The 25996-nt window shown below is 38.4% G+C and overlaps 1 protein-coding gene across 1 annotated transcript in view; it reads right to left on the bottom strand.

Moving 5' to 3' along the window:
• Window positions 1-451: 451 nt before the first annotated feature.
• Window positions 452-25996, bottom strand: part of LOC133657514 (ras-related protein ORAB-1-like) — a 29513-nt gene continuing 3968 nt past the window's right edge. The window contains exons 2-6 of the mRNA XM_062058948.1: window positions 18332-18404; window positions 17928-18023; window positions 15102-15197; window positions 7942-8073; window positions 452-1956 (exon numbers count right to left, since the gene is read on the bottom strand). Coding sequence (XP_061914932.1) covers window positions 1756-1956; window positions 7942-8073; window positions 15102-15197; window positions 17928-18023; window positions 18332-18404 — 598 coding nt within the window. The 3' untranslated portion in view covers window positions 452-1755. The remainder of the gene's footprint in view (window positions 1957-7941; window positions 8074-15101; window positions 15198-17927; window positions 18024-18331; window positions 18405-25996) is intronic.

Raw genomic sequence — 25996 nt, 5'->3', positions numbered from 1 at the left:
GGATACATTTTAATTTTTAAGTTTATTTGTCAATTATTTGAGGTTATTCGTTGACACATATTTTTTTACAAAAAGACTTTAAAAAATGTGTTAAAAAAATTGAGGTCATGGAGGGAACGGAAGTTGACTTTGGCGCATGCGCAACATATTGGGCGTACCCTTTCGGCATTTTATTCATGTCAAGGCGGGATCTGGTTTTCTATTGGCTGCAAACTTTGTGATGACATGTCAATCATTGAGGAAATACAAGTTTGTATTAAAATGTCTTATTCAGTGTCAAACTTACGTGACTACACGTAACATATCTTTTTTCTGAGAATTGTATTCAATAAAATGTTTATTTCTCGTTTCTGTCCTGGTGTTTGTTAGAGCAGCCCATAACATTAACATTGATAATTCATGTATTCTGTTCAAATAAAGCTAGCATAAAAATGAAGTACATAATTCCACCTTTCAAAATGAATTCCGTTGCCTTTATTAAGAAAAAAAAAGAGAACATCTTATTTAAATGTAATTGTGCACTGAGATGACAACACAGCCATTCGCAAACAGACCCCATGGAAATGACAAACTCTCCAATTGTTGAAACATTAATTCCAAAACGTGTTGACTTTTTTTAACCCACATCAACAAGATTCACAGAAGTGTATTTTCAGTTGTATACAGTCTGTTTATACAGTATTTATTTTTCAGCTGAAGTGTTTGGTCGGGACAATCCCAAGAATGTGTTGAGTACTACAGAACTGACATATTGACTTTTAGTGTGTATAAAAACTCTACATATCACACACACGCATGTTTTGTCTTAACTTAGGTCCTCCACTAAGCAGTTTGACAAGGTCTCAGTCTCGACCCCTAAGATACTGGACCGGTACTTGCAGGACTTTGGTCGAAGATGCAGGGTTTGGAAAAAAACAAACAACAAAAAACACTTTCTTTTTCAACAAAGAGGTGAGCAAATTTGTTTAAAAAATACGTACAGTGGAACACGCTTAAGTCTACACATCAAGTCCAGCCAGGATCACCATGTTCTCATTACTAAAAGTGCCTGCTTATGTCAACATATTTGATGTTCAATGAAAAATGGTGTTTATGTTGACATGTTTTGGTGCAGCATTAACTTCATTATCACTAAGCAGTGTGAATCAGTTGAATTATGCAACTTTAAAACCTGCATAGCCATTTGTTGTTCAGTGCAAAGTAAACTTCAAAATAAAAGCCTGAAAACCATGTCAACAAACTGCAATTTGAAAATACTTAACATACTCCTTATGTCTCTGTGAATGTGCAAGCAATGGCTAGTTCGCATTCTGTCGACAACCGCTTATGTTGACATGAGTGAGCCAGTCCAAGAAGCGTGAACCTAATCGGTTTCCACTGCACATATGCACATTTGTGTACATACAGCACTAACATTGATGCTGTAGTTGTGTAATCAATCAAAAGAAAACAATTTAAGAAACATAAAAAAAAGCCTTCATGTGACAAAAGCCAGAAATGAATGAAACACATGAGTGTCATGAGAAGTACAAGAAAGGTCAATGAAATGATGTTTTTGTTTTCACACCAGGACAGGATGACCAGGAGATGTTTTATTGTTTTAGTAGTGTGCTACATTATAGTACAAAGACTTGTTGTCACGTGTGATTCATGTCATCCCTACCCTGTCTGATCGTGGTAGAGTTTTGAGGAAGATGGCCGCCAGGCATATAGGACTGTCCAACAGGAAGCAGCACAGCAGGAGTACTTTGGCCTTCAGCAGCAGCCTCCTGATGATGAGTTGACAGTGGTGCCGGGTGTCAGCTTCACGTTGGGCTTCTCACCTCCGCCAGCGGCAGCACCAGGGCCCATCCTCTTCTTGATTTCTGCAGCCATGGTCATGAAGGCCTGCTCCACATTGGTGGCGTTCTTGGCGCTGGTTTCCAAGAATGGAATACCCAAAGAGTCTGCAAACTCCTGGACATGAAGACATTCAATGTGAGCACGGTGACAAAAAAACTACTTTTAAACAGAGACAGAATAAGAAATCAAAACAAAATCATCGAGTATATGTGTGCTCATTTTCATACTTTGTCCCATTTTAAGAAATAATTTTACATTTAATTATTGTCTATAAACTAATGTAATGACAAGGTTCACTACTAGGGATGATGTTTGATAAGAAATTATCGAATTCGAGCCTATTATCGAATCCTCTTATCGAACCGATTCCTTATCGATTCTCTTATCGAGTCCAGATAGGTTGTTGTATATGGAAAAAAACAATATTTGGTTTAACAAAAGCTTACTTTTATTATATAAGAAAAAAATAAAATCTGATAAATAAATATTGACTGTTACCCCCCTAAAAAAATAAAATAAAAAAAATAAATATTGACTGTTGTTACCCAAAGCATATTAAGTGGGATTTTTAAGAAAAACAAATATATACAGTAACACAAAAACAACCTGTCTCTGTGATCACTATAGTATAAACATACTTGCCAACCCTCCCGTTTTTAGCGGGAGAATCCCGATATTCAGCGCCTCTCCCGACAAACTCCTGACATTCAGCCGGAGCTGGAGGCCACGCCCCCCCCCAAAAAAAAGTCTGCCGCAGCTGCGATTGGACCTGACCAGCCTCCGGGTACAAGTACTGGAGTACCAATTGCTTGCCAGGGAAGATCTTCCCCAGGAAGCAAGGATTGACCGGTTTTGGGCCATGCTAGGGAGAGATGGAAGATTCCACACTCTCGTGCATTTGATGAAAGCACTTTTGTGCCACACAGCAATGCATCATCAGAGAGGGTGTTCAGCATGGTTAGAAAAATAGTGACAGAGAATAGAAAGAGGATGGACAATTCAACCCTTAACAAAGCATTGTACTTTCAAGTACAACAATGAGTAGATGTGTGTGTGTGTGTGTGTATATGTGTAAATAAATGAACACTAAAATTCAAGGCGGCGCCCCCCCCCCCCCCCTCCCTCATCTCCCGATATTGGAGGTCTCAAGGTTGGCAAGTATGAGTATAAATAATAATATAGTGTTAAATAAAATCAGTCCCTTGGGCACAAAACTGAAAATAATACAGCTCTCCAAAAAGTGCACTTCTGCTGCTATTTGACATAACTGTTTGTTATGATGCTTTGACATTTTTGCACTTTATTTCTTTATTGAAAGAAAATTCTATGATGAGAAAAGTTGTTTGCAAATGTGGTTACAATGCTAAAAAATGAAAAGTTAAAGCTAAAAAAAGAAATACACTTTATTGAGTTAACATTATTTCTTTATAGGGGGAAAGATGTGCTGTTATGCGCTAGGAATATAACAACTACACTACCCAGCATGCAACGGGAGTGACGAGCATCCGCGGTAGCCCCGAAAAGTGTTGTTGCATGTCATCACCCGGCAGCTAAGAATGAGGTTATGAGCACGCTGTGAAAGTAAACGTCAAGAACTAAGCCAACACGCCTCGTCTGCATTATTTATAATTAGACAGACAACACATATACAGTGTGATTTTGTTTTGTTTACAAGGAAAGAAAAACAAAAGTTAAAAAAGGGAGATGTCATATATACAGTATGTATGTGCTGCGGTTGCTTTAAGAACGTTGCGACAGCTGCCGTAAAGGAGGTGCGTTGCTAGCCTGGTTGCTATGTTTCCAGTTGGTCGTAAAAATGTTCGTCATGTGTTTGTACCCTGCTCAAATCTCTCAGTAAAGTTATTCATTGGATTATACCTTTTGTTTTGAACTTTATTACACCTTGGAGCGCTTTTTACGGTACATTGTTTTTCCTGCGCCTAATGACTGAGCCACGTGACGTCATTTCTTGTGATGTCTCACGGGGCATTTCTGGTCGGGACGGGATTGGTCCCAGGGATTCGAAAAAAGAACCAACTCTTTTTCTTTACTATAGTGGTCTCGATAACGGGTACCGGTTCTCAAAAAGGGATTCGAGTCCGAGGACTCGGTTCTTTTTTATCGAACAACTGGGAAAACCGGTTTCGAGTATCATCCCTATTCACCACACCATTACGTATCTTTCACATTTTGCATTGTTGGATCAAAAGATCTTAAATTTTTATTTCAATTTTTGGGAGTTTTTATTTATTTTTTTAACGGTGGTCGTTAACTTTTGATCAGCTGCTGAACAGCCTATTTCAGTTTAATGCTTCTTTGCGAAAATTGCTTCCTCAAATTTTGTTCGCTTTCACTTATTTCTTCTTTGTGCATTTTGAAGGTTTACTTATAACCTTCCTAAAACCCAGCAGTGCAAAATTTAAATTCTTGCAGTTTCCAAAACTTTGATCAGAATTGTATCGTGATATTTTTTTACAGTTCAGTGATAAATGTAAAATTCAGTTTAAAATACATGCTGCATATATGGACACTAAATGATAAACTGAGTAAAAAAAAACTATGTCATTTTAAAATCATCCTTTTTATTTTTTGTAAATGTACAGAAAATGGATGGCGTTTATTGACAATAAAATAAAAACAAAGTGTCGTCTACTTCCCAACTCTACATTTTGTAATGCCTTATTCCCCACTAAACTGCACGGGGTTATGTAATCTATTATTTTAAAATCGATATTAAAACAAATAAAAGTGATATTATATTGTTAGAGAAAGTATTGAGATATATCGCCATATTTGTTTGCCTACTCTTAACATTTATATTTTTAAATATACAGTCGTCCCTCGCCACATCACTCTTCAAATATTGCGGCTTCATGACATCACTTAAAAATAAAAACATATTTTGGCCTAAATGAAGTGGTAAATCATGTTTTATTTATGCATTATATGTATTACAGTGCAATTATTTGTCTTATTTCTTTCTAATTATATTGTGGGGATGGATAAAGATATCTAATTCCATTTCCAGGTTAGAAGGTGAACAATGCTAACAACACGGCGGCTAAGTCTTAGTGCGGTCCTCACTGCCACAATCAAGTTGACCAACTTTTGGCAGAACAACGTTTTTGAGCACTTTATCGTCAACTCCTGCCTCATTAACAACATCTCCACTTTGGTGAGACTTAGACGTGAGCGATATTACAACACGGACGCGAGACAAAGTAGTACCACTAAATGCTAACAATACTGCCATCAGTAGCTGTTTGGGAAATGCTGATGTTGATGAACTTAATCTTCAGCATCATCAGGTCCTCATGATATTGGTGAGCCTTTGCCATGAGCAATGTGGAATGACAATGCAGGACACGCAATGCTAACAACATAGCTAATGGTCGTAGCTTCGACTGTCACATTGACCAAGTTTTTACAGAACAACTTGGAACTTGGTTCCAGCACACGGAAGCCCAGTTCTAACTTAGAAGAATTGGCCACAAGTATTTCCAGTAGTGACCGACGACGGCCATAGCAATGACACTTGGAGGATCCTTTAGAGAACATACACTTAAAGGCCTACTGAAACCCACTACTACCGACCACGCAGTCTGATAGTTTATATATCAATGATGAAATCTTAACATTATAACACATGCCAATACGGCCGGGTTAACTTATAAAGTGACATTTTAAATTTGCCGCTAAACTTCCGGTTCGAAACGCCTCTGAGGATGACGTATGCGCGTGACGTAGCCCGGGGAACACGGGTATGCCTTCCACATTGAAGCCAATACGAAAAAGCTCTGTTTTCATTTCATAATTCCACAGTATTCTGGACATCTGTGTTCGTGAATCTGTTGCAATCATGTTCATTGCATTATGGAGAAAGAAGCTGAGCAAGCAAAGAAGAAAGTTGTCGGTGCGAAATGGACGTATTTTTCGAACGAAGTCAGCAACAACAGTACACAGCCGGCGCTTCTTTGTTTACATTCCCGAAAGATGCAGTCAAGATGGAAGAACTCGGATAACAGAGACTCTAACCAGGAGGACTTTTGACTTCGATACACAGACGCCTGTAGAGAACTGGGACAACACAGACTCTTACCAGGATTACTTTGATTTGGATGACAAAAACGCAGACGTGCTACTGTGAGTATGCAGCTTTGGCTTCTAAACATTTGATCGCTTGACCGTATGTGCGCAACTTTTTTTTGCGTATGTACGTAACTTTTTTAAAATATATAAGCTTTATGAACCTTGGGTTAGGTGAACGGTCTTTTGGGCTGAGTGATTGTGTGTGTTGATCAGGTGTTTGAATTGTATTGGCGTGTTCTATGGAGCTAGGAGCTAGCATAGGAGCTAGGAGTTAGCATAACAAAGACGTAGGTGTTTTTATGCAGGATTAATTTGTGTCATATTAAATATAAGCCTGGTTGTGCTGTGGCTAATAGAGTAAATATATGTATTGTGTTTATTTACTGTTTTAGTCATTCCCAGCTGAATACCAGGTACCGTGAGTATGCAGCCTTGGCTGCTAAACATTTGATAGCTTGACCGTACGTGCGCGTCACGTACGTAACTTTTTAAAAATATATGAGCTTTATGAACCTTGGGTTAGGTGAACGGTCTTTTGGGCTGAGTGATTGTGTGTGTTGATCAGGTGTTTGAATTGTATTGGCGTGTTCTATGGAGCTAGGAGCTAGCATAGGAGCTAGCATAACAAACACGTAGGTGTTTTTATGCAGGATTAATTTGTGGCATATTAAATATAAGCCTGGTTGTGTTGTGGCTAATAGAGTATATATATGTCTTGTGTTTATTTACTGTTGTAGTCATTCCCAGCTGAATATCAGGTACCGTGAGTATGCAGCCTTGGCTGCTAAACATTTGATAGCTTGACCGTATGTGCGCGTCACGTACGTAACTTTTTAAAAATATATAAGCTTTATGAACCTTGGGTTAGGTGAACGGTCTTTTGGGCTGAGTGATTGTGTGTGTTGATCAGGTGTTTGAATTGTATTGGCGTGTTCTATGGAGCTAGGAGCTAGCAGAGGAGCTAGGAGCTAGCATAACAAACACGTAGGTGTTTTTATGCGGAGATTAATTTGTGGCATATTAAATATAAGCCTGGTTGTGTTGTGGCTAATAGAGTATATATATGTCTTGTGTTTATTTACTGTTGTAGTCATTCCCAGCTGAATATCAGGTCACCCCCGGCTCTCACAGCATCTTCCCTATCTGAATAGCTTCAACTCCCCACTAGTCCTTCACTTGCACTTTACTCATCCACAAATCTTTCATCCTCGCTCAAATTAATGGGGAAATTGTCGCTTTCTCTGTCCGAATCTCTCTCACTTCATGCGGCCATCATTGTAAACAATAGGGAACTTTGCGTATATGTTCAATTAACTACGTCACGCTACTTCCGGTAGGTGCAAGCCTTTTTTTTATCAGATACCAAAAGTTGCAATCTTTATTGTCGTTGTTCTATACTAAATCCTTTCAGCAAAAATATGGCAATATCGCGAAATGATCAAGTATGACACATAGAATAGATCTGCTATCCCCGTTTAAATAAAAAAAAATCATTTCAGTAGGCCTTTAAGGCTACTATATTGGGTGAAATGAGTGTAAAGGTGACCAAATTGATATTATTACATGATTCGAGGCATCTAAATCACTTAATTTAATAAGTCGTGAACAGTTTTTTTATGTTGTCATTATTATTGGGTTAACTAACTCAAGGACAAATTCCGCAAAGATGAAGCGCACTTCACTCTGCAAGTTAGTGGTATAACAAGTTGACACTTAAGAAGTAGAAAATATACATCTTTATACATTTTCTTGTCAAAAAACTCAATCCCCTTTCTGTACTATTACAATAAATGAAAAAGGATCATTTGAATTGTATTGTTCGAATCAGGTTGTCCAATTAATTACTACTGTCATCTACTATCCACATTTACAGCTTGTATTTTAAGCTGCATTTTACATTTATCACTGAACTATGTGAACATCGCAATATCACAGTACTATATCGAATTGTGACTCAAGTATCGTGATACGTATCATATAAGTCTTTGCCAATATCGTCAAGTTCCTTACCTTTGCTGTTGTGTAGTCCACCACCTTCTTTGTCGTCAGGTCACACTTGTTGCCAACCAGTAACTTGTTAACATTTTCACTGGCATAGCGGTCAATCTCCTGTAGCCACTGTTTAACATTGTTGAAGGACTCCTATAATGGAAAACCCCACTGTCAACTTGGTGCTAAATTAAAGACATCATAGTAGATCATATGCATTCATTTCACACGCTTTACACTTTTACTAACTGAGCATAGGGATGTAACAATTATCTGTATTCATGAAAAACCTTGGTTAAACCCATTGGTTAGCATTACCGTTTTAATGATTGTAAAACCGTGATTGATAAATGCACTTGGATAAAATCACTGGCAGGTGAAACTGCTCATTTACTGGAGAAGGAAGCTAGCATGCTAATGGCTGACTAGCTATCTTAAATGTCAACATGAATACAAGAGTCATTAACGGAAAATTCTCAACAACCAGCTTCCTGGTTGCAGCCAGAAACTTAAAACAAGACTCACCAACATCAGCATCAAGGAGGGTGACTCCCTCATTACAGACAAAATGGAGGTAGCTAGCAGACTTAACATCTTTTTCACCAGCATAGCCGCAACTCTTGTCAACAAGCTGTCCCACCACTCTGGTCGCTTTGGTGTAGAACACATTAAAGCCTTCTACAGAAAGCTAGGAGTATCCAACGATGACCTGATGGGTGCTGGTTAGCGCCTTGCATGGCAGCTCCCGCCATCAGTGTGTGAATGGGTGAATGTGGAAATACTGTCAAAGCGCTTTGAGTACCTTGAAGGTAGAAAAGCGCTATACAAGTATAACCCATTTATCATTTATTTCAAATTAGAAATGGTCACAGCTGATGAGGTGTTTAAAAAATTGAGCGCGCTCCACCCTAACAAGGCCACCGGCCTTGATAATATTCCCTCCAGATTCCTCAGGGACTCTGCCTCCATCATTGCCCCGATCATCACGCACATAATAAACCTATCAATTACACAAGGCCAAGTACCAAAAGATTTTAAGATAGCAAGAGTAACTCCCCTCTTTAAAAAAGGAAGCAAATTGGAACCTGGCAACTACCGACCTGTTTCTATTCTCAGTTCCATTTCGAAAGTAATGGAGAAAATAGTTTATGAACAGGTCGATAGTTACCTTGCTACTAATAAACTCATGTACAAATTCCAATCCGGCTTCAGAACTAACCACTCCACTGACACATGCCTTCTCTATCTGACCGACCACATCAAACATGAGGTGGACGCGGGCAAATACTGCGGCATGGTCATGCTGGACCTTCAGAAGGCCTTTGACACCGTTAACCACGCTATACTGTTGGATAAGCTCAGAGCAATCGGATTTAACAAAACCTCATGGAGCTGGATGCAATCTTACTTGGAGGGGAGGGAGCAGGTGGTAGAGGTGAACGGCACTGTGTCCCCCCCCCCCCCTCTCGGTGAGCTGTGGAGTCCCCCAAGGCAGTATATTGGGACCTTTACTGTTCCTAATATACATAAACGACATGTCATCGGCATGCGACTGTGAATTGTTTTTGTTTGCGGATGACTCTGCCCTGCTGGTATCCGGCAAGGACAAGTCACAGGTGGAGAAAATCCTCAGTGCTGAGCTCTGTAGAACTTGCACCTGGCTCGCTGACAACAAGCTATCCATACACTTGGGTAAAACAGAATCCATCCTGTTTGGGTCCCACATCAACCTTAAGAAAGTCAATGACTTCACCATAAAAGTGGGTGACATTGTTATCACCAGGAAAGATGAGGTCACCTACCTAGGTTCCATTCTAGAGGCTAACCTTTCCTGTGATAAAATGGCAACCAAAGTAATCAGAAAGGTTAACCAACGAGCGAGATTTCTCTACGGAATCTCCTCTCTGGTCAACAAAAGCACCTTGAGGATTCTGGCGGGAACTCTCGTTCAACCCTTTTTCGATTACGCATGCACCTCCTGGTACCCTAGCACCTCCAAAACCCTCAAATCTAAACTCCAAACATCTCAGAACAAGCTAGTCAGGTTACTTCTAGACCTCCACCCCAGATCCCACCTCACTCCTACCCACTTCTCTAAAGTGGGCTGGCTCAAGGTGGAGGACAGAGTTAAACAACTTGCACTGAGCCTAGTCTATAAAATCCACTACACCTCCCTGATACCGAAGTACATGTCAAACTACTTCCTTAACGTAAATGACCGCCATAACCACAACACCAGTGGGAGCTCCACTAACCACGTTAAACCCAGATTCTGAACTAACAAAGGTCTTAACTCATTCTCTTTCTATGCCACATCAATGTGGAATGCGCTCCCAAAAGGTATAAAAGAAAGGGCATCTCTATCCTCCTTCAAAACCGCAATAAAAGTTCACCTCCAGGCAGCTACAACCCTCCCCGGATTGTTAATAATCAAATGTAAACAATCAAATGCAGATAGTTTTTCTTATGCCTTCTGATCTCTCTCCCTCTCCCTCCCTCCCTCCCTCTCTCCCTCTCCCTCTCTCTCTCTCTCTGTCCACTACTTGCTGTCCATATCCTACCCCCCCCCCCCACACGATTGTAAATAATGTAAATAATTCAATGTCATTATCTTGTGTGATGACTGTATTATGATGATAGTATATATGATAGTATATATCTGTATCATGAATCAATTTAAGTGGACCTCGACTTAAACAAGTTGAAAAACTTATTCGGGTGTTACCATTTAGTGGTCAATTGTACGGAATATGTACTTCACTGTGCAACCTACTAATAAAAGTCTCAATCAATCAATCAATCAAACGCCTTTCCCCATTAATAAACAACATATCACAATCTAAACTTATATCTAAACTATATTCACTTGATCACATTGAACCAACAGGCGGTGCTTTCTTAAGTACAGTGTGTGAGATCTATACTGAGAAGAATATGACACAGAAGTGTCTACAACAGGAAATTAACCGGCATTACGTCACATAAACCAGACGTAAAAACACTGGTTATACCTTTATCATTAAAAACCACTCTAAAATCTTAAAGTAAAACAGAAGAAGATAAACATATTTAAAAACTAAAATGAAAATAACATGGCTTGTAAGAAGCCAGAACAATATTTGTTTTCTTCTGCCAAGAAAGTATATTGTGTATATTTATTTTATTACATGTTTATAATAAAACTAGGTTAAAATATTTCAGTGTGTGCTCAAAAATTGGAGCACATTCAACAATCCTATGATAATAATGTTAACCGTGATAATTTTGGTCATGATAAGTAATACATTTTCATATTGTTACATCTCTGGTCAGAACATAAGATATGGTTCCGGCAATTCATGCTATTGGACGGTTTGTCTTAAGCTAAATATTTGCAGGCTTTCTTGTGAAAGAGTTTCAGATAAGACTTCCTTCAAGGATGAAGGCCAAGCAGAACAACTCCTTCAGCTTCTTTAACTGCACAATCATGCTGGCAGCATTGATGTGTTTTTTTAAAGCCAATGTCTGGAAAAAACACCAAGCACAATGAACCTGCTTCTTTGGTTGACATTAGAACACTGCTTGGTGACATGCGAACCTTTGCTGTAGTTTAGTTTCAAGGAAAGGTAAACTGCACTTTTTTTTATTTTGCTAATCACAATCCTTATGCGTAGGGATGGGAATCTATATAAGATTTTTCCGGTTCCGATTCCACTTTCGATTCTGCTTAACGATTCGGTTCATTAACTGTTCTCTTATCAATTCTTATTTGGGGAAAAAAAGAGAACAAAATGGTAGATTAGCATCAATTGTGTTTAGTTTCGAGCTAACATTACCTTACAAAGCCAACACTGAGGTCTTAAGAGGCACATAGCATAGAAAAAAAAAACTTTTGAAAATAAATTTAAGAAATTAATATTCTTCTGTAGAATTTAACCAAATAAAACATGAGTCAATTACTCAAAAATGTAACATTTATGTTAACATTTTTAAAATGTTCAATAATCTTTTGTCACCTACCTAGAAAATATATTGGTGACATTCAAAATATGGTTTGTTCAGACTTACAAGATAAAACTATAATATACATAACATGCAACACAAGATATTTCAAGACTTATTTTGACTTAATTTTGATGATTATGGCTTAGTTTATGAAAACCTTTAATTGAAAATGTGGAGTCTTCAAAAACTAATCCATGATCAGCAAAATTATAATAAACACAAGCTTGACATATCTCACGTTGCATGTTTTGAGGTAATATCACATATTAGTTTCACATTTGAAGGTAAATTGCTGCCATGAAATGGACTTTTATACCATACTTGGGGGCGGAATGGCGTAGTGGGTAGAGCGCCCGTGTCAGAAACCTGAGGGTTGCAGGTTCGCTCCCCGCCTCTTACCATGCCGTTGTGTCCTTGGGCAGGACACTTCACCCTTGCCCCCGGTGCCGCTCACACCGGTGAATGAATGTTGAATGAATGATAGGTGGTGGTCGGAGGGGCCGTAGGCGCAAATTGGCAGCCACGCTTCCGTCAGTCTACCCCAGGGCAGCTGTGGCTACGAAAGTAGCTTACCACCACCAGGTGTGAATGAATGATGGGGTTTTAACATGTAAAGCGACTTTGGGTACTTAGAAAAGCGCTATATAAATCCCAGTTATTATTATTATTATTATTATTATTATATTCTAATGTTAAGAGTTTCACCTGAATAATGAAAATGACTGAATAAAAATGTGGTTGCAGGAAAACATTCAACTTTTCTTCTACTAGAATTCACCTCTTGAAAATCAGTAGCAAATTGGTGCACATTTTAAACCACAAACTTAGTCACTGCTTGTACACTTCCATGCCGCGGTGGAAGGAGATGCTGTAGCGCCGGGCAGCAGACATGAAACGGAGCTGGTACCTACCCCCCGCCTCGGAGCCAGTCACAATCTGTCTCTTGTCTTGCTCATGTAAATGAGAAGGCATTAATTTCAATTTAACAGGCGGTGAGTTAGAACCTGCTGTATTTAAAGGGCAACTGCACTTTTTGGGGAATTTTGCCTATCGTTCACAATCATTATTAAAGACATGACAACCGATGGATTTTCTTTTTTAATGCATTCTAAATATTAAACGTAAATAAAAGCCTGCTTACAGCAAAGCCAATGGGAGCTTCACTATTCCGCTCATAAAATCTTATAAATAATATTTCCAAAAAGCGCCAACAATACTCAATTCACATGTTTACTTAAGTATTGGTGATATTGTTATTATAAAAGCTAACACAGACAAATTATTCATAGCGTGTCGCCCTATGTTTACATCATTGAGTGGTCTGCTGTTTCCTCGCTTCCTGTAAGTTTATTGTAGATCATAAATCATGCCTCTCACCTGGACAGTAGATGGCTAAATATATAATCCAACAAGTTGGGACACTTTCACAGCCATTTCGGACCTGGAACTGGCGAGGAAGATACAAGAACCGATTTTCCAATCCCATCCCTACTTATGTGATATAACAACACGTGTATCCCTTTTCTGTTCATTTTAGATAGTAAAAAACTGCTAGCACGAGGCAGCTAACAATACAGAGTAATATGATATCAGTATCGGATCTGGATACAACTAAATACATAAAAAATAGTCTGAATATTTAGTTGGTTTATAATTTCTTGATAAAGTTGTTGTATTTTGGCTTTTCCCGTTTGGGGACTCCACAGCGAGGCCCTTCCTCATGCAATATATTCGGGATGAAAAACTCCCAATCGTTTGCACCTGCGCCCAATGTAGAAAAGGCAACAACGTGTACCATTACACCGCCAGGGACATTTCCTGATTAAGTAAAATTGCTAAATGAATTAGGATTTAAACCATTTTATTAAATCTAAAAATCTAATCTATTTACCTTTTTTTTCTTGGACTTGCGTGCATCACTGCAATTGCAAAGTTGCTCTGAATAAATGGTATGACTGGTCGCGCATTTGAGCTCCTTCCTTGTGACAACGCATGTGATTTATTTCGTGTGTGCGAACCCGCACAATCATCATGTGAGTTATAAAGAGGCATGACACCGCTTGAGTTGTTAGTCACTGGTCTTTTTGGTTGAACTTAAGTTGTGTTGAAATGTCTTACTTGAACATTGAACACGCATGTCATTGAAGCATGAGTTTATGACATCCAGCAAGTATTGAGGTTATCAGTCATCTCCTGACCTGTTTGTGTCAGTGTTTAGATGCAGTTCAATGAAAACATATGGAAGTTGTGCAAAGTGATATAAACATTGACTACAGTTGCACTAAATTCTTGAAATTGCCACAAAAGCGCCAAGAATGAAACCCCACAAATCGGAGCCATGTTTATTTCCACAGACTGCAGTGCGTGTGATGTCGTGTTTCGTGTGCTTGCAAATCATTTCAGGGATCTATATTCGATGTCGATGTTTTGTTGTAATGTAAAAAAATCTATATTAAAATTGGATTTAACAAAATTGGGTATCAAAACCTATGGTGTGAACATGGTATTTGCTGGCAGACCATGATAGTATGAGGTGTGAAGAAGCAGAGTTACACTGCTATCAATTGTACCACAAGCTACTTTCACAGACAGTTCCATTAAAAATGTTTTTACGTTCGAGTGCAAACAGGTAGTGCCAAATCTGTTAGTGGCGGTCCAAACTTATTTGTGGCAGGCCGTCAAAAATCAATTAATGTATGAGAAACACCGCACACTGTACACTGACTATTTAAAATATCCAAGTTTAATTTCTTTAGTATTGTCCCTTAAGAAGGTATAGTACAATGGTTGCTAAAATATAAGGAGTGTACTCCTTTTTGTGAGGTATTGTTCACTCAACTAATAAATACACATAGTTTGTAAAAACCCAATATCTGAATGTTTCTAGTGTTACCAAATGGGGAACACTCATCTTATACTGTGAAATACATAAATGGACAAAAAGACAAGTGGATAAAATAAAAGCAGTGCCATTAAACAGTAGAGAAAGTCGAAATTATTAATGTTGGACTTCAACCAATAAGAAAGTAAATAAAAATAAAATAATCATTGACACTCTTCAAAGTCTTACCCTTACACTAATAGTGTAAATTATAATTTCTCTCTTACTGTTTTTTTGGAGAATTGTTTTTATTGTATAATTGCCAGCGAGCTATTTGTAGTTCAGAGTATTAAGTAACAAACGGTGTGATACAAACCTGATCTGTGACATCATACACTACAATGATCCCATGAGCACCTCTGTAGTAGCTGGAGGTGATGGTACGAAACCTTTCTTGACCTGCTGTATCCCACTGTTAAAGGGAAAAAAGACACAATCAGCAAAATAAGAGTAATAACGTTCTGTGATTTTTTTTTGAGCAACTGGTAACGTTAAAGGCCTAATGAAACCCACTACTACCGACCACGCAGTCTGATAGTTTATATATCAATGATGAAATCTTAACATTGCAACACATGCCAATATGGCCGGGTTAACTTATAAAGTGCAATTTTAAATTTCCCGGGAAATATCCGGCTGAAAACTTCTCGGTATGATGACGTTTGCGCGTGACGTCACGGGTTGAAGCAGACATTTTGGAATAGCACGGTGGCCAGCTTAAGTCGTCTGTTTTCATCACATAATTCCACAGTATTCTGGACATCTGTGTTGGTGAATCTTTTGCAATTTATTTAATGGACAATGAAGACAGCAAAGAAGAAAGCTGTAGGTGGGATCGGTGTATTAGCGGCTGGCTACAGCAACACAACCAGGACTTTGACTTGGATAGCAGACGCGCTATCGACGCTAGCCGACGACCGCACCGATGATCGGGTGAAGTCCTTCGTCGCGCCGTCGATCGCTGGAACGCAGGTGAGCACGGGTGGTGATGAGCAGATGAGGGCTGGCGTAGGTGGAGAGCTAATGTTTTTAGCATAGCTCTGTCGAGGTCCCGTAGCTAAGTTAGCTTCAATGGCGTCGTTAGCAACAGCATTGCTAGGCTTCGCCAGGCTGGACAGCATTAACCGTGTGGTTGCAGGTCCAGGGTTTGGTTTGGTGTCTCCTGATAGTAAAAGTAAAAATAGTATTGTTGATATTCTGTCTATCCTTCCAGTCAGGGGCTTATTTCTTCTGTTTCTATCCACAGTTAAGCACGATGCTATCACGTTAGCTCCGAAGCTAAAGTGCTTCACCAATGTATTGTCGTGGAGATAAGTCACTGTGATTGTCCATTTCGCGTTCTCGACTCTCATTTTCAAGAGGATATAGTATCCGAGGTGGTTTAAAATACAAATCCGTGATCCACAATAGAAAAAGGAGAAAGTGTGGAATCCAATGAGCCCTTGTACCTAAGTTACGGTTAGAGCAAAAAAAGATACACCCTGGCGTCGTGCACTGCACTCTAATCCTTCACTGTCACTTTCCTCATCCACAAATCTTTCTTCCTCGCTCAAATTAATGGGGTAATCGTCGCTTTCTCAGTCCGAATCGCTCTCGCCGCTGGTGTAAACAATGTGCAGATGTGAGGAGCTCTTCAACCTGTGACATCACGCTACTTCCGGTACAGGTAAGGCTTTTTTATCAGCGACCAAAAGTTGCAAACTTTATTGTCGATGTTCTCTACTAAATCCTTTCAGCAAAAATATGGCAATATTGCAAAATGATCAAGTATGACACATAGAATGGATCTGCTATCCCCGTTTAAATAAGAAAATCTCATTTCAGTAGGCCTTTAAACTTGTGGTTACTTCACTTCTGATATATATTTGCTAATATTGTGCTTTTCTACTTCAGGCACTTGTCATCAAACACATTTTAACAGCTGGTTTACATGCTAAGCACACAGATATCAGGGTTCTTCTAGTCAAAAACTTGAACATTATTGTGGTATATTAATGTAGTGGTTGTTTGATTTCCCTTCAAAGGTTGAAAAATAACTTTAGTTATTAGGGGTGTAAAATTAAAGTAATCTGTTCTTTCGGTACGGGTCATTCAGTTCATTACATTAAGTGAGGGAAAGGGAATTTCAGGAGTCTTCTCGGCATACAAATACAGTTCTGCCTTTGACTATCAGGAGTCATGGCTCGCGATGTGCCAAAGACAAGGCAGAGCTTGAAAACCCTCTTCCGCCATTAAAATCTCCTGTTTGGTAACATGTCCTTTCCTGCGAAATATTTAAATGGACACTGACATGTAAATAAAATAAAAGCAGTGTGTGGCCATTGATCAGTAGAGCTGGAGAATGCGACTACAAGCCAAAAAGGTTAATATGTTTTTATGAACTACGTTCCCATCCTCACCTATGGTTATGAGCTCTGGGTTATGACAAAAAGGACAAGATCACGGGTACAAGCGGCCGAAATGAGTTTCCTCCACCGGGTGGCGGGGCTCTCCCTTAGAAGCTCTGTCATCCGGGAAGAGCTCAAAGTAAAGCCGCTGCTCCTCCACATCGAGAGGACCCAGATGTGGTGGTTCGGGCATCTGGTCAGGATGCCACCCGAACTCCTCCCTGGGGAGGTGTTTCGGGCACGTCCGACCGGTAGGAGGCCACGGGGAAGACCCAGGACCCAGACTATGTCTCCCGGCTGGCCTGGGAACGCCTCGGGATCCCCCGGAAGGAGCTGGACGAAGTGGCTGGGCAGATGGAAGTCTGGGCTTCCCTGCTTAGGCTGCTGCCCCCGCAACCAAACCTCAGATAAGCGGAAGAAGATGGATGGATGGTTTAGAGTTTATGCATAATTTAAAAAATCATCAAAGCGTTTTACACTAAAGCTAAGCATTTTTGTTTTGAATTTTGTTTCCTTACTGTACCGAAAATTAACCAAGTTGTCACCTTAAAAACCAAGTGAAAGGAAAAAAAACAATGCACCAGTGGGAGTCTTCAGCTTTAACACTTTTCAAATACAGTTTAGAATAAATATTTAAAACTATACAACTTGACGAACAAAACTTTAGTTGTTCTTTAGTTAATAATACATTTTTATTCTAATACATAGCAGGGACTATTGAATATTAAGCACTTGAAAAATGGTGTGCAACCTACAATCTGAAGTTTAATGGTCTTTCCATCTAGTTCTATGGTTCGTATTTTGAAGTCCACCCCAATTGTGCTGATGTAGCTTTCTGTGTATGTGTCATCCTGTGGAGAGAGCAAAAGAGTGAGTCACGATTTGCTTCACTGAACACATACAGTACAAATAGTACCACCACTTTTAGTGCTGATAAGGATAAGTTGCCACAAAAACACAATCAGTTGTAAACACACTGTAGCACGTAACTAAATATATGCAGCTGTATTTTACAGAATGTCAACATTAGCACCATAGCTTTACAGAAACCCTCACTGCATTCTCATCCAATTAGACAAGGATGATTGCTGACTTGAGGAATGCATGCTTTCACATCGGCTTTAAGAAGAATAGAAAAATAATAATAAGACAAACTTACTGCAAATCGGAGAAGAAGGCAAGACTTTCCAACACTAGAGTCGCCAATAAGAAGAAGTTTGAATAAATAGTCGCTGTAATGACAGAATACAAGGAATTTGATTTAGAGAATACCTTTTGAACGTGTGTCATGTTCCTTTCTTAAAAAACATTTTAGCTGGACAAAAACAGTCAACACCACCACACAATGTTTGAAATGTTGACCGTACATGCATGGCTTGCAGAAAAAGCTCAAGTCTGCTGCGGTGAAATTGTGGCATGTGACCTTCTCATGACTGAGACAGTGTTGAAGGGGCAGCTTCTACACCCCCCACAAAATGTGAAGAAATTATAACTCAGTCAAGGCTCATAACCTAACATTAGTATTTCCCATTATCTAGCATATATTGTTATCAAGTTGTTAGAATCTCTTTTTTTTCCATCTAAAATATACTATGTATTTATCAATTCCGCCCGAATGCAGCTGAGATAGGCTCCAGCACCCCCCGCGACCCCGAAAATGGATGGATGGATGGATTTATCAATTGGTTGATGTTAGAGATATTTTTTTATTATTTAATCAACATATTGGTTAACATATATCCTGCACCTATTTAGTTCCACAATTATTAACATACCAAAACATTTTTAAAAAATACATACAAATACTTGTAACATTACGTTACACCCCTAGTAACTTGGAACACGTTAAACACAAAAACTGACGAAACTTTGAGTAATTACTGAGACATTAGGAAAAGGTACAGTAAGATTGAATGAGTTCTGCGTCTTCCTACTCCTTTTTCAATACGTTTGTGTAAGTGTTAACATCTGACGTACATCACTGTAACTTTGTTCAGCATGATCTAAATAAACAAACCTATCACCTAAATGACCATGTTCTTGTAGTAGACTATAAACAATTGATTACACAAAGACAAAAAAAGTTGTCGATACCATTAATAAAGAGATCAAGTTGTTTTGATAAAGGACTCATAAATGATAAATAAATGATAAATGGGTTATACTTGTATAGCGCTTTTCTACCTTCAAGGTACTCAAAGCGCTTTGACAGTATTTCCACATTCACCCATTCACACACACATTCACACACTGATGGCGGGAGCTGCCATGCAAGGCGCTAACCAGAAGCCATCAGGAGCAAGGGTGAAGTGTCTTGCCCAAGGACACAACGGACGTGACTAGGATGGTAGAAGGTGGGGATTGAACCCCAGTAACCAGCAACCGTCCGATTGCTGGCACGGCCACTCTACCAACTTCGCCACGCCGCCCCCACGCCACGACTCATCCCACTGATAAAAGAAGTGAATGTTACACAATTACAATACCTCAAGTAAAAATATAAGTAGGGATGTAATGAATAACGGTATGAATGATAAATCACTGTAAAAGTCCCAATGATTATCATAATCATTTCAAATCTTAATTATTGTAAAACTATGGTTGAATAGCACACTTTAAACTCACAGTGATAGTGCTCATTTCTTGGAGAAGCAACTTGCGCGTTAATCGCTGGCTAGCTTAAATGCTAACATGAATACAAGACACAATAATGCCTTTCCCCATTACAAACATTGTACACAACTTGAACTTGTTTAAACACATTGCTGTATGAGCAACTAAGATATTCAATTGTGCTCAATGAACCAACAGGTTGTGCTCTCTTAAGTCAGTGTTAAATATGAACATCCATACAGGGACATGTCTGCAACAGGGAGTGAACCCGTGTGACGTCAAATTAACCAGAGTGAAGTACAACTTCCATTTTTCTTTTATCATTACCAATACAACAGCGTTTTGTTCAGGATAGAACACACATAAGCTAATACAAATAACAGAAGAAATTACCAAATTAAAAAGATGGTTTAACAAAAACAGATCCTTAAACCTCAGTAAAACTAAAATAACACTAGTCGGTAACAGTAGAAAGAAAAGTTAAACACAAATACAAATAGACAGAATAGAAATTGAAAGATTAAATGAAACCAAATTTCTAGGTATATTGATTGATGACCAAATAAACTAAAAACTCATAAAAATATACAACATAAGGTGGCAAGAAACACGTCAATAACGAATAAAGCTAAATATGCATCGGGCCAAAAATCACTCCATATTCTCTACTGCTCGCTAGTGCTACCATATCTTAGTTATTGTGCAGAAATATGGGGAAATAACTACAAAAGTCCACTTCATTCATTAACTGTGTTACAAAAAAGATCAGTTAGAATAATACATAATGTTGGATATAGAGCAAGGATCCCCAATCTTTTTTCACCAGGGACCGGTTTAATGTAGGCATTATTTTCACAGACCGTCCTTCCACGTGTGGCAGATAAATATAGCAAATAAGTGCATGAACAATGAATACATGAAAATAAACTCACTATAACGTTCAATTAGTATCTGATGGGTTATAAGTGATACATCACATTCAAGGACAAGAGCATGGGTATATAGTAAAGCTAGACAAACTTGCCATCAGTTCCAATAGATTTATGTGGATTTATATTTCCATTCTAAAGGTTATGTAATCATATGTTGTGCAATATTTCATCCGTAGATACACTAATGATAGCTTTTTTGGTCCAATTTTCCATGAGTAAATACATCTGTTATTGCTAACTTCTTGTGTAATAGGACTGTGTGCAATGATACCAGCACTTTAACTTACTAGGCCAAAGGGGATGTGTATTTTCTTCCTTTAGCACAATTATTATATGCAACAATTTAGCACTTCTCCATCTGCCTTATGCACTTTAACTACTAAGGTCACTTTGTTCCTGATCTGCCCTGATCTTAGGTCATCAACCTGCCACGGACTGCAGATGGAACCTAGCGTTTGGCTACGATTTGGCACCTTTACATTCTATATGTTTATTAATGTGCATTGTCCCATGTAACAAAGATGTAACAAATATAGCAAATGGCAACTTCCAATCAGGAGTTTTATAATACATCTATGAACAAGCTTATTGGTGTGTCTGGTGGGACTGGCGAAAGTTAAGTAGGAGAAAATGCGGTCGGTTATAAATGTAATGTCTCTGTGTGGCCCGGTAGCAAATGCGTCACGGACCGGTCTCCGGACCGGTCCCCGGACCGGTGGTTGGTGACCACTGATATAGAGAACTTTATTTATTGAATCAAAAATACTGAAATTCCACGACATAGTAAATTCGAAAACAGCTAAAATATGCACAAAGCAAACTATAACCTGTTACAGAAGAACGTACAACAATTCCTCTCAACAAAAGAGAAAAAAATATAACCATCCATCAATCCATTTTCTACCGCTTGTCCCTTTTGGGGTCGCGGGGCGTGCTAGAGCCTATGTCAGCTACAATCGGGCGGAAGGCGGGGTACACCCTGGAAAAGTTCAGAGAAAAATGTAATTTAAAACATTTGTATGCAGATAGAACACTTAAAACCTTTAGTATATCAGTATGTGGAATTCAATTATGGAATGAATTAAGCAAAAAAATAAAACCATGTACTAATATGATCTAATTCAAGAAACTCTTCAAACTTAATGTGTTTACGAAGTACAAAGAAGAACCATGATAAACATTCTGAATTGATTGATAATCTTATTTATCTCACCATATGAAATACACCTTAGGGGTAGGATTAAATAAGCTCTGCTTCTTCCTACTCCTTTTCGAACATGTTGAAAAGAAAAACTGTAAATTGTGATGTATCATGTTGTATGCATGCATGCATGTTCGAAATAAACTCAAACTTAACACTCTAAAACCTTTACAATTTAAAACAAAAGAAGATAAACATAATTAAACACTAACATAACGCTAATATGGCTCTTAAAAAGCCAGAACAATATAAAATACATATTTATTTTATTGTTTTATTTATTTCAAAATAAATCTTGGTTGAAAGATTTAAGCACATTCAACAATACTCTCATAATCATGATAACCGAGATAATTTTGTTTGCATTAACCGTGATATGAAATGTAACCTCCCTACCGTAGTTCAACCCTCAGTGGTGTGCCGTCAGGGCCACAAGGCTTTCTCTGCTGGCCTAACATAACCAGAAATCATGATCATAATTAAAGATAAAAGTATTTTTTTATTTACTCTCCCTAAATATCTAAAAGTATTCATATTCTCTTCACTTCATGTCTTATTATGCTCCTTCCAGCGCTGTTGTTTTTAGTTTATAGAGTTTTTATCCAATCAGAATTCAGCTAGCTTATGTTGCCATGCTGTACCAAATCTGCCTAGAGCCTTCAGATTCAGCAACGCTGGCGTCACTGGGACATACAGTTGACAGACAGTTGTGATAGCCAATCAGATCACGAGTTGTTGTCAGTAAGCACTTCTAGATTGCCTAAGGCAGATATATAGTGATGTTATGAGCTAAGTAACACAAGCACTCCATTACCCAGCATGCCACAGTAGTGAAAAGCATGCGCAGTAGCCACGTTTAGCCAGCAGCGGGATGTTTGTGATGAGCACCTTGTGGAGTAAACTTTAAGAACTAAGCCAACATGCCACATCTGCATCTTTTATGATTAGAAAAGACAACACGTATATTTGCAAGGCCAATTTAAAGGAGGATATTTAAAGAGAAACTACATCTTGTGATACAATGTCAGCCAACCACGGAAGCTCGAATGGTTTCTACAGATTGTGAGTTCAGATATGTTATTTCTTTATTTTTTCACGTTTAATGTTTTTTGCAAATTTAATTTTGACAGTCAGATATGTTATTTCTTTATTTTTTCACGTTTAATATGTTTTTTGCAAATTTAATTTTGACGGTACGACATAAGATATGTTTTAATTGCTGATGCGGGTTTATTGATTTTTAAATGCGCCAGAAAAGGCAAGGCAACTTTATTTGTATAGCGCTTTTCATACACAAGGCAGACTCAAAGTGAAATGAAAGAAAATAAAAGCAAAATTAAAATGCAGACAATAAAAATAAAAACAGTGCGGACGTTAAAAGTTAAAAGATTAAAAGATTTAGCTGAAAGCTAAGGTGAACATAAAAGTTTTCAGTCTAGTTTTAAAAGTAGTCAGAGTTGGGGAAAGTCTGACATCTTCAGGAAGTTTATTCCAGCTATTTGTTGCGTAGTGACTGAATGATGCTCTCCCTTGATTTGAGTTTACTCTGGGAACCGCTAACAGATTGGTCTCAGAAGATCTTAGTGATCTAGAGCAGTGGTCCCCAACCACCGGGCCGCGGCCCGGCCAATTGGTACCGGGCCGCGCAAGAAATAAAAAAAATTAAAAACAATTTTAAAAAAATTTTTTATTTATTAAATCAACATAAAAAACACAATATATACACTATATATCAATATAGATCAATACAGTCTGCAGGGATACAGTCCGTAAGCACAAATGATTGTATTTCTTTATGAAAAAAATAAAATAAAATAAAAATAATCTCACTATTGCAGTGGGACTATGTTGGACTAAACAGGAAATACAAGTATATGTTTTGGGCCCTAAACTTCCATTAGTATCTCACAGAAGTCATGCTTTCCTCCCGAACGGGATGCAGATAAATGTTTACAGTACATGTAGAGTAAGAACAGTACAAGCAGGCTGAGAACCGTACGGTCACATTTACAGTGTCTAATATTTATTATGTCTACAGGTGCATCTAATGAAATTTGAATTACTTAGAAAAGGTCATTTATTATAGTATTTCATTTCAGAAAGTGAAAGTTTACTTTCTACAGATGTACTAAACTAAGTGTAATATTTTAACATTTCATTATCAATCATTATCAATATTTTTGGGGTTATAACCTACAGCTTAGAAAATTATATCTCCAAAAAAATTGTTAACTTGTCAAAAATATTGTATTTACCTACTAGTTCACACTCTAATCACTTAAATGAGTCTGCTAATCTGCATTTAAAAAAGTAGCATTCACAAACAGTAAGTGAACAAACGGTCAGTCATAGCTGAAGTATGAAGAAGGGAAAGGATTACCAGTAAATAAACTCTGCCTCACCCTACTCCTTTTTTGACATGTGGAATTGTGCAAGTGTAAACATGAGATGCACTATAATGTAACTCGTTGAGTACGTTTGAAACAAATCACAAAACCATAACCAACGGTGACAATCTTTTTTGTGATTGTTGTGGCTTAAAATAGATCATTTTGCAGAAGCTTTTTTTAATAAGTTGCACAGGGATTGGTTGAATTTGTCGCAAGATCCTTGAGAGTCTAGTCTGGCAAGCGTATTTAAAAATCTAAGTTAGCATATCATGCAAAAGTTATTCGATTTTAGAATGCTAAATTAAACGGTGATATGTCACGACTAGGCAGCTGCCTCGACCTTCTAGAACTTCTGAATGTTATATCCTGCCCTCTCTTGCTTTAATCACGTACATTTCGCAGCACATAACACCCACACACAAGCATTAGCTAGTTTGTTTAGTGCTGTGCGATCAAACGATACATATTGTAATCTATTGTACAAAATAATTCTCTATTGTTTGTATCGTAATTTTAACGTCTGGGCTGCTGTTAATGTGACTGCAGCAACACTGCTACTTTGCGGAAGCATTTTTACGTCACTTGAAAGAACTTTATGGCGAGAGCCGGCAGGAGTACGGATGTCAACAATGCACAAATCTGCTCGTAGCAGAGACGGAAAGCACAATGGAATATAAACCAACAAAACCTGAAGAGGAATTGGTGCCAAAAAGAGGGAAGAGAAACTAATTTGTTTAACTTTGGCTTGGAATAAAACAGTCACACCGACCAAACAACGGTAATCTGTAAAACATGTCGCTAACAAGTCTTTGCTAGCGACAAGAACGGGTCTATTCTTTTCTATCACTTGAAGACGTGACATTACAGAGACTAAAATTACCTCAAAACCACAAATTGAAGAAAAACAAAAGGAGCCAAATAGAGTTGTTGCTTAAAGGCCTACTGAAACCCACTACTACCGACCACGCAGTCTGATAGTTTATATATCAATGATGAAATCTTAACATTATAACACATGCCAATACGGCCGGGTTGACTTATAAAGTGACATTTTAAATTTGCCGCTAAACTTCCGGTTCGAAACGCCTCTGAGGATGACTTATGCGCGTGACGTAGCCCGGGGAACAGAGGTATGCCTTCCCCATTGAATACAATACAAAAAAGCTCTGTTTTCATTTCATAATTCCACAGTATTCTGGACATCTGTGTTCGTGAATCTGTTGCAATTATGTTCATTGCATTATGGAGAAAGAAGCTGAGCAAGCAAAGAAGAAAGTTGTCGGTGCGAAACGGACGTATTTTTCGAACAAAGTCAGCAACAACAGTACACAGCCGGCGCGTCTTTGTTTACATTCCCGAAAGATGCAGTCAAGATGGAAGAACTCGGATAACAGAGACTCTAACCAGGAGGACTTTTGACTTCGATACACAGACGCCTGTAGAGAACTGGGACAACACAGACTCTTACCAGGATTACTTTGATTTGGATGACAAAGACGCAGACGTGCTACCGTGAGTATGCAGCTTTGGCTTCTAAACATTTGATCGCTTGACCGTATGTGCGCAACTTTTTTTTTGCGTATGTACGTAACTTTTTTAAAATATATAAGCTTTATGAACCTTGGGTTAGGTGAACGGTCTTTTGGGCTGAGTGATTGTGTGTGTTGATCAGGTGTTTGAATTGTATT

This window comes from Entelurus aequoreus, linkage group LG09 (genome assembly GCF_033978785.1).
Source record: "Entelurus aequoreus isolate RoL-2023_Sb linkage group LG09, RoL_Eaeq_v1.1, whole genome shotgun sequence".
NCBI classification, from domain to species: Eukaryota; Metazoa; Chordata; class Actinopteri; order Syngnathiformes; family Syngnathidae; genus Entelurus; species Entelurus aequoreus.
This window is presented reverse-complemented; position numbering and strand designations above follow the sequence as displayed.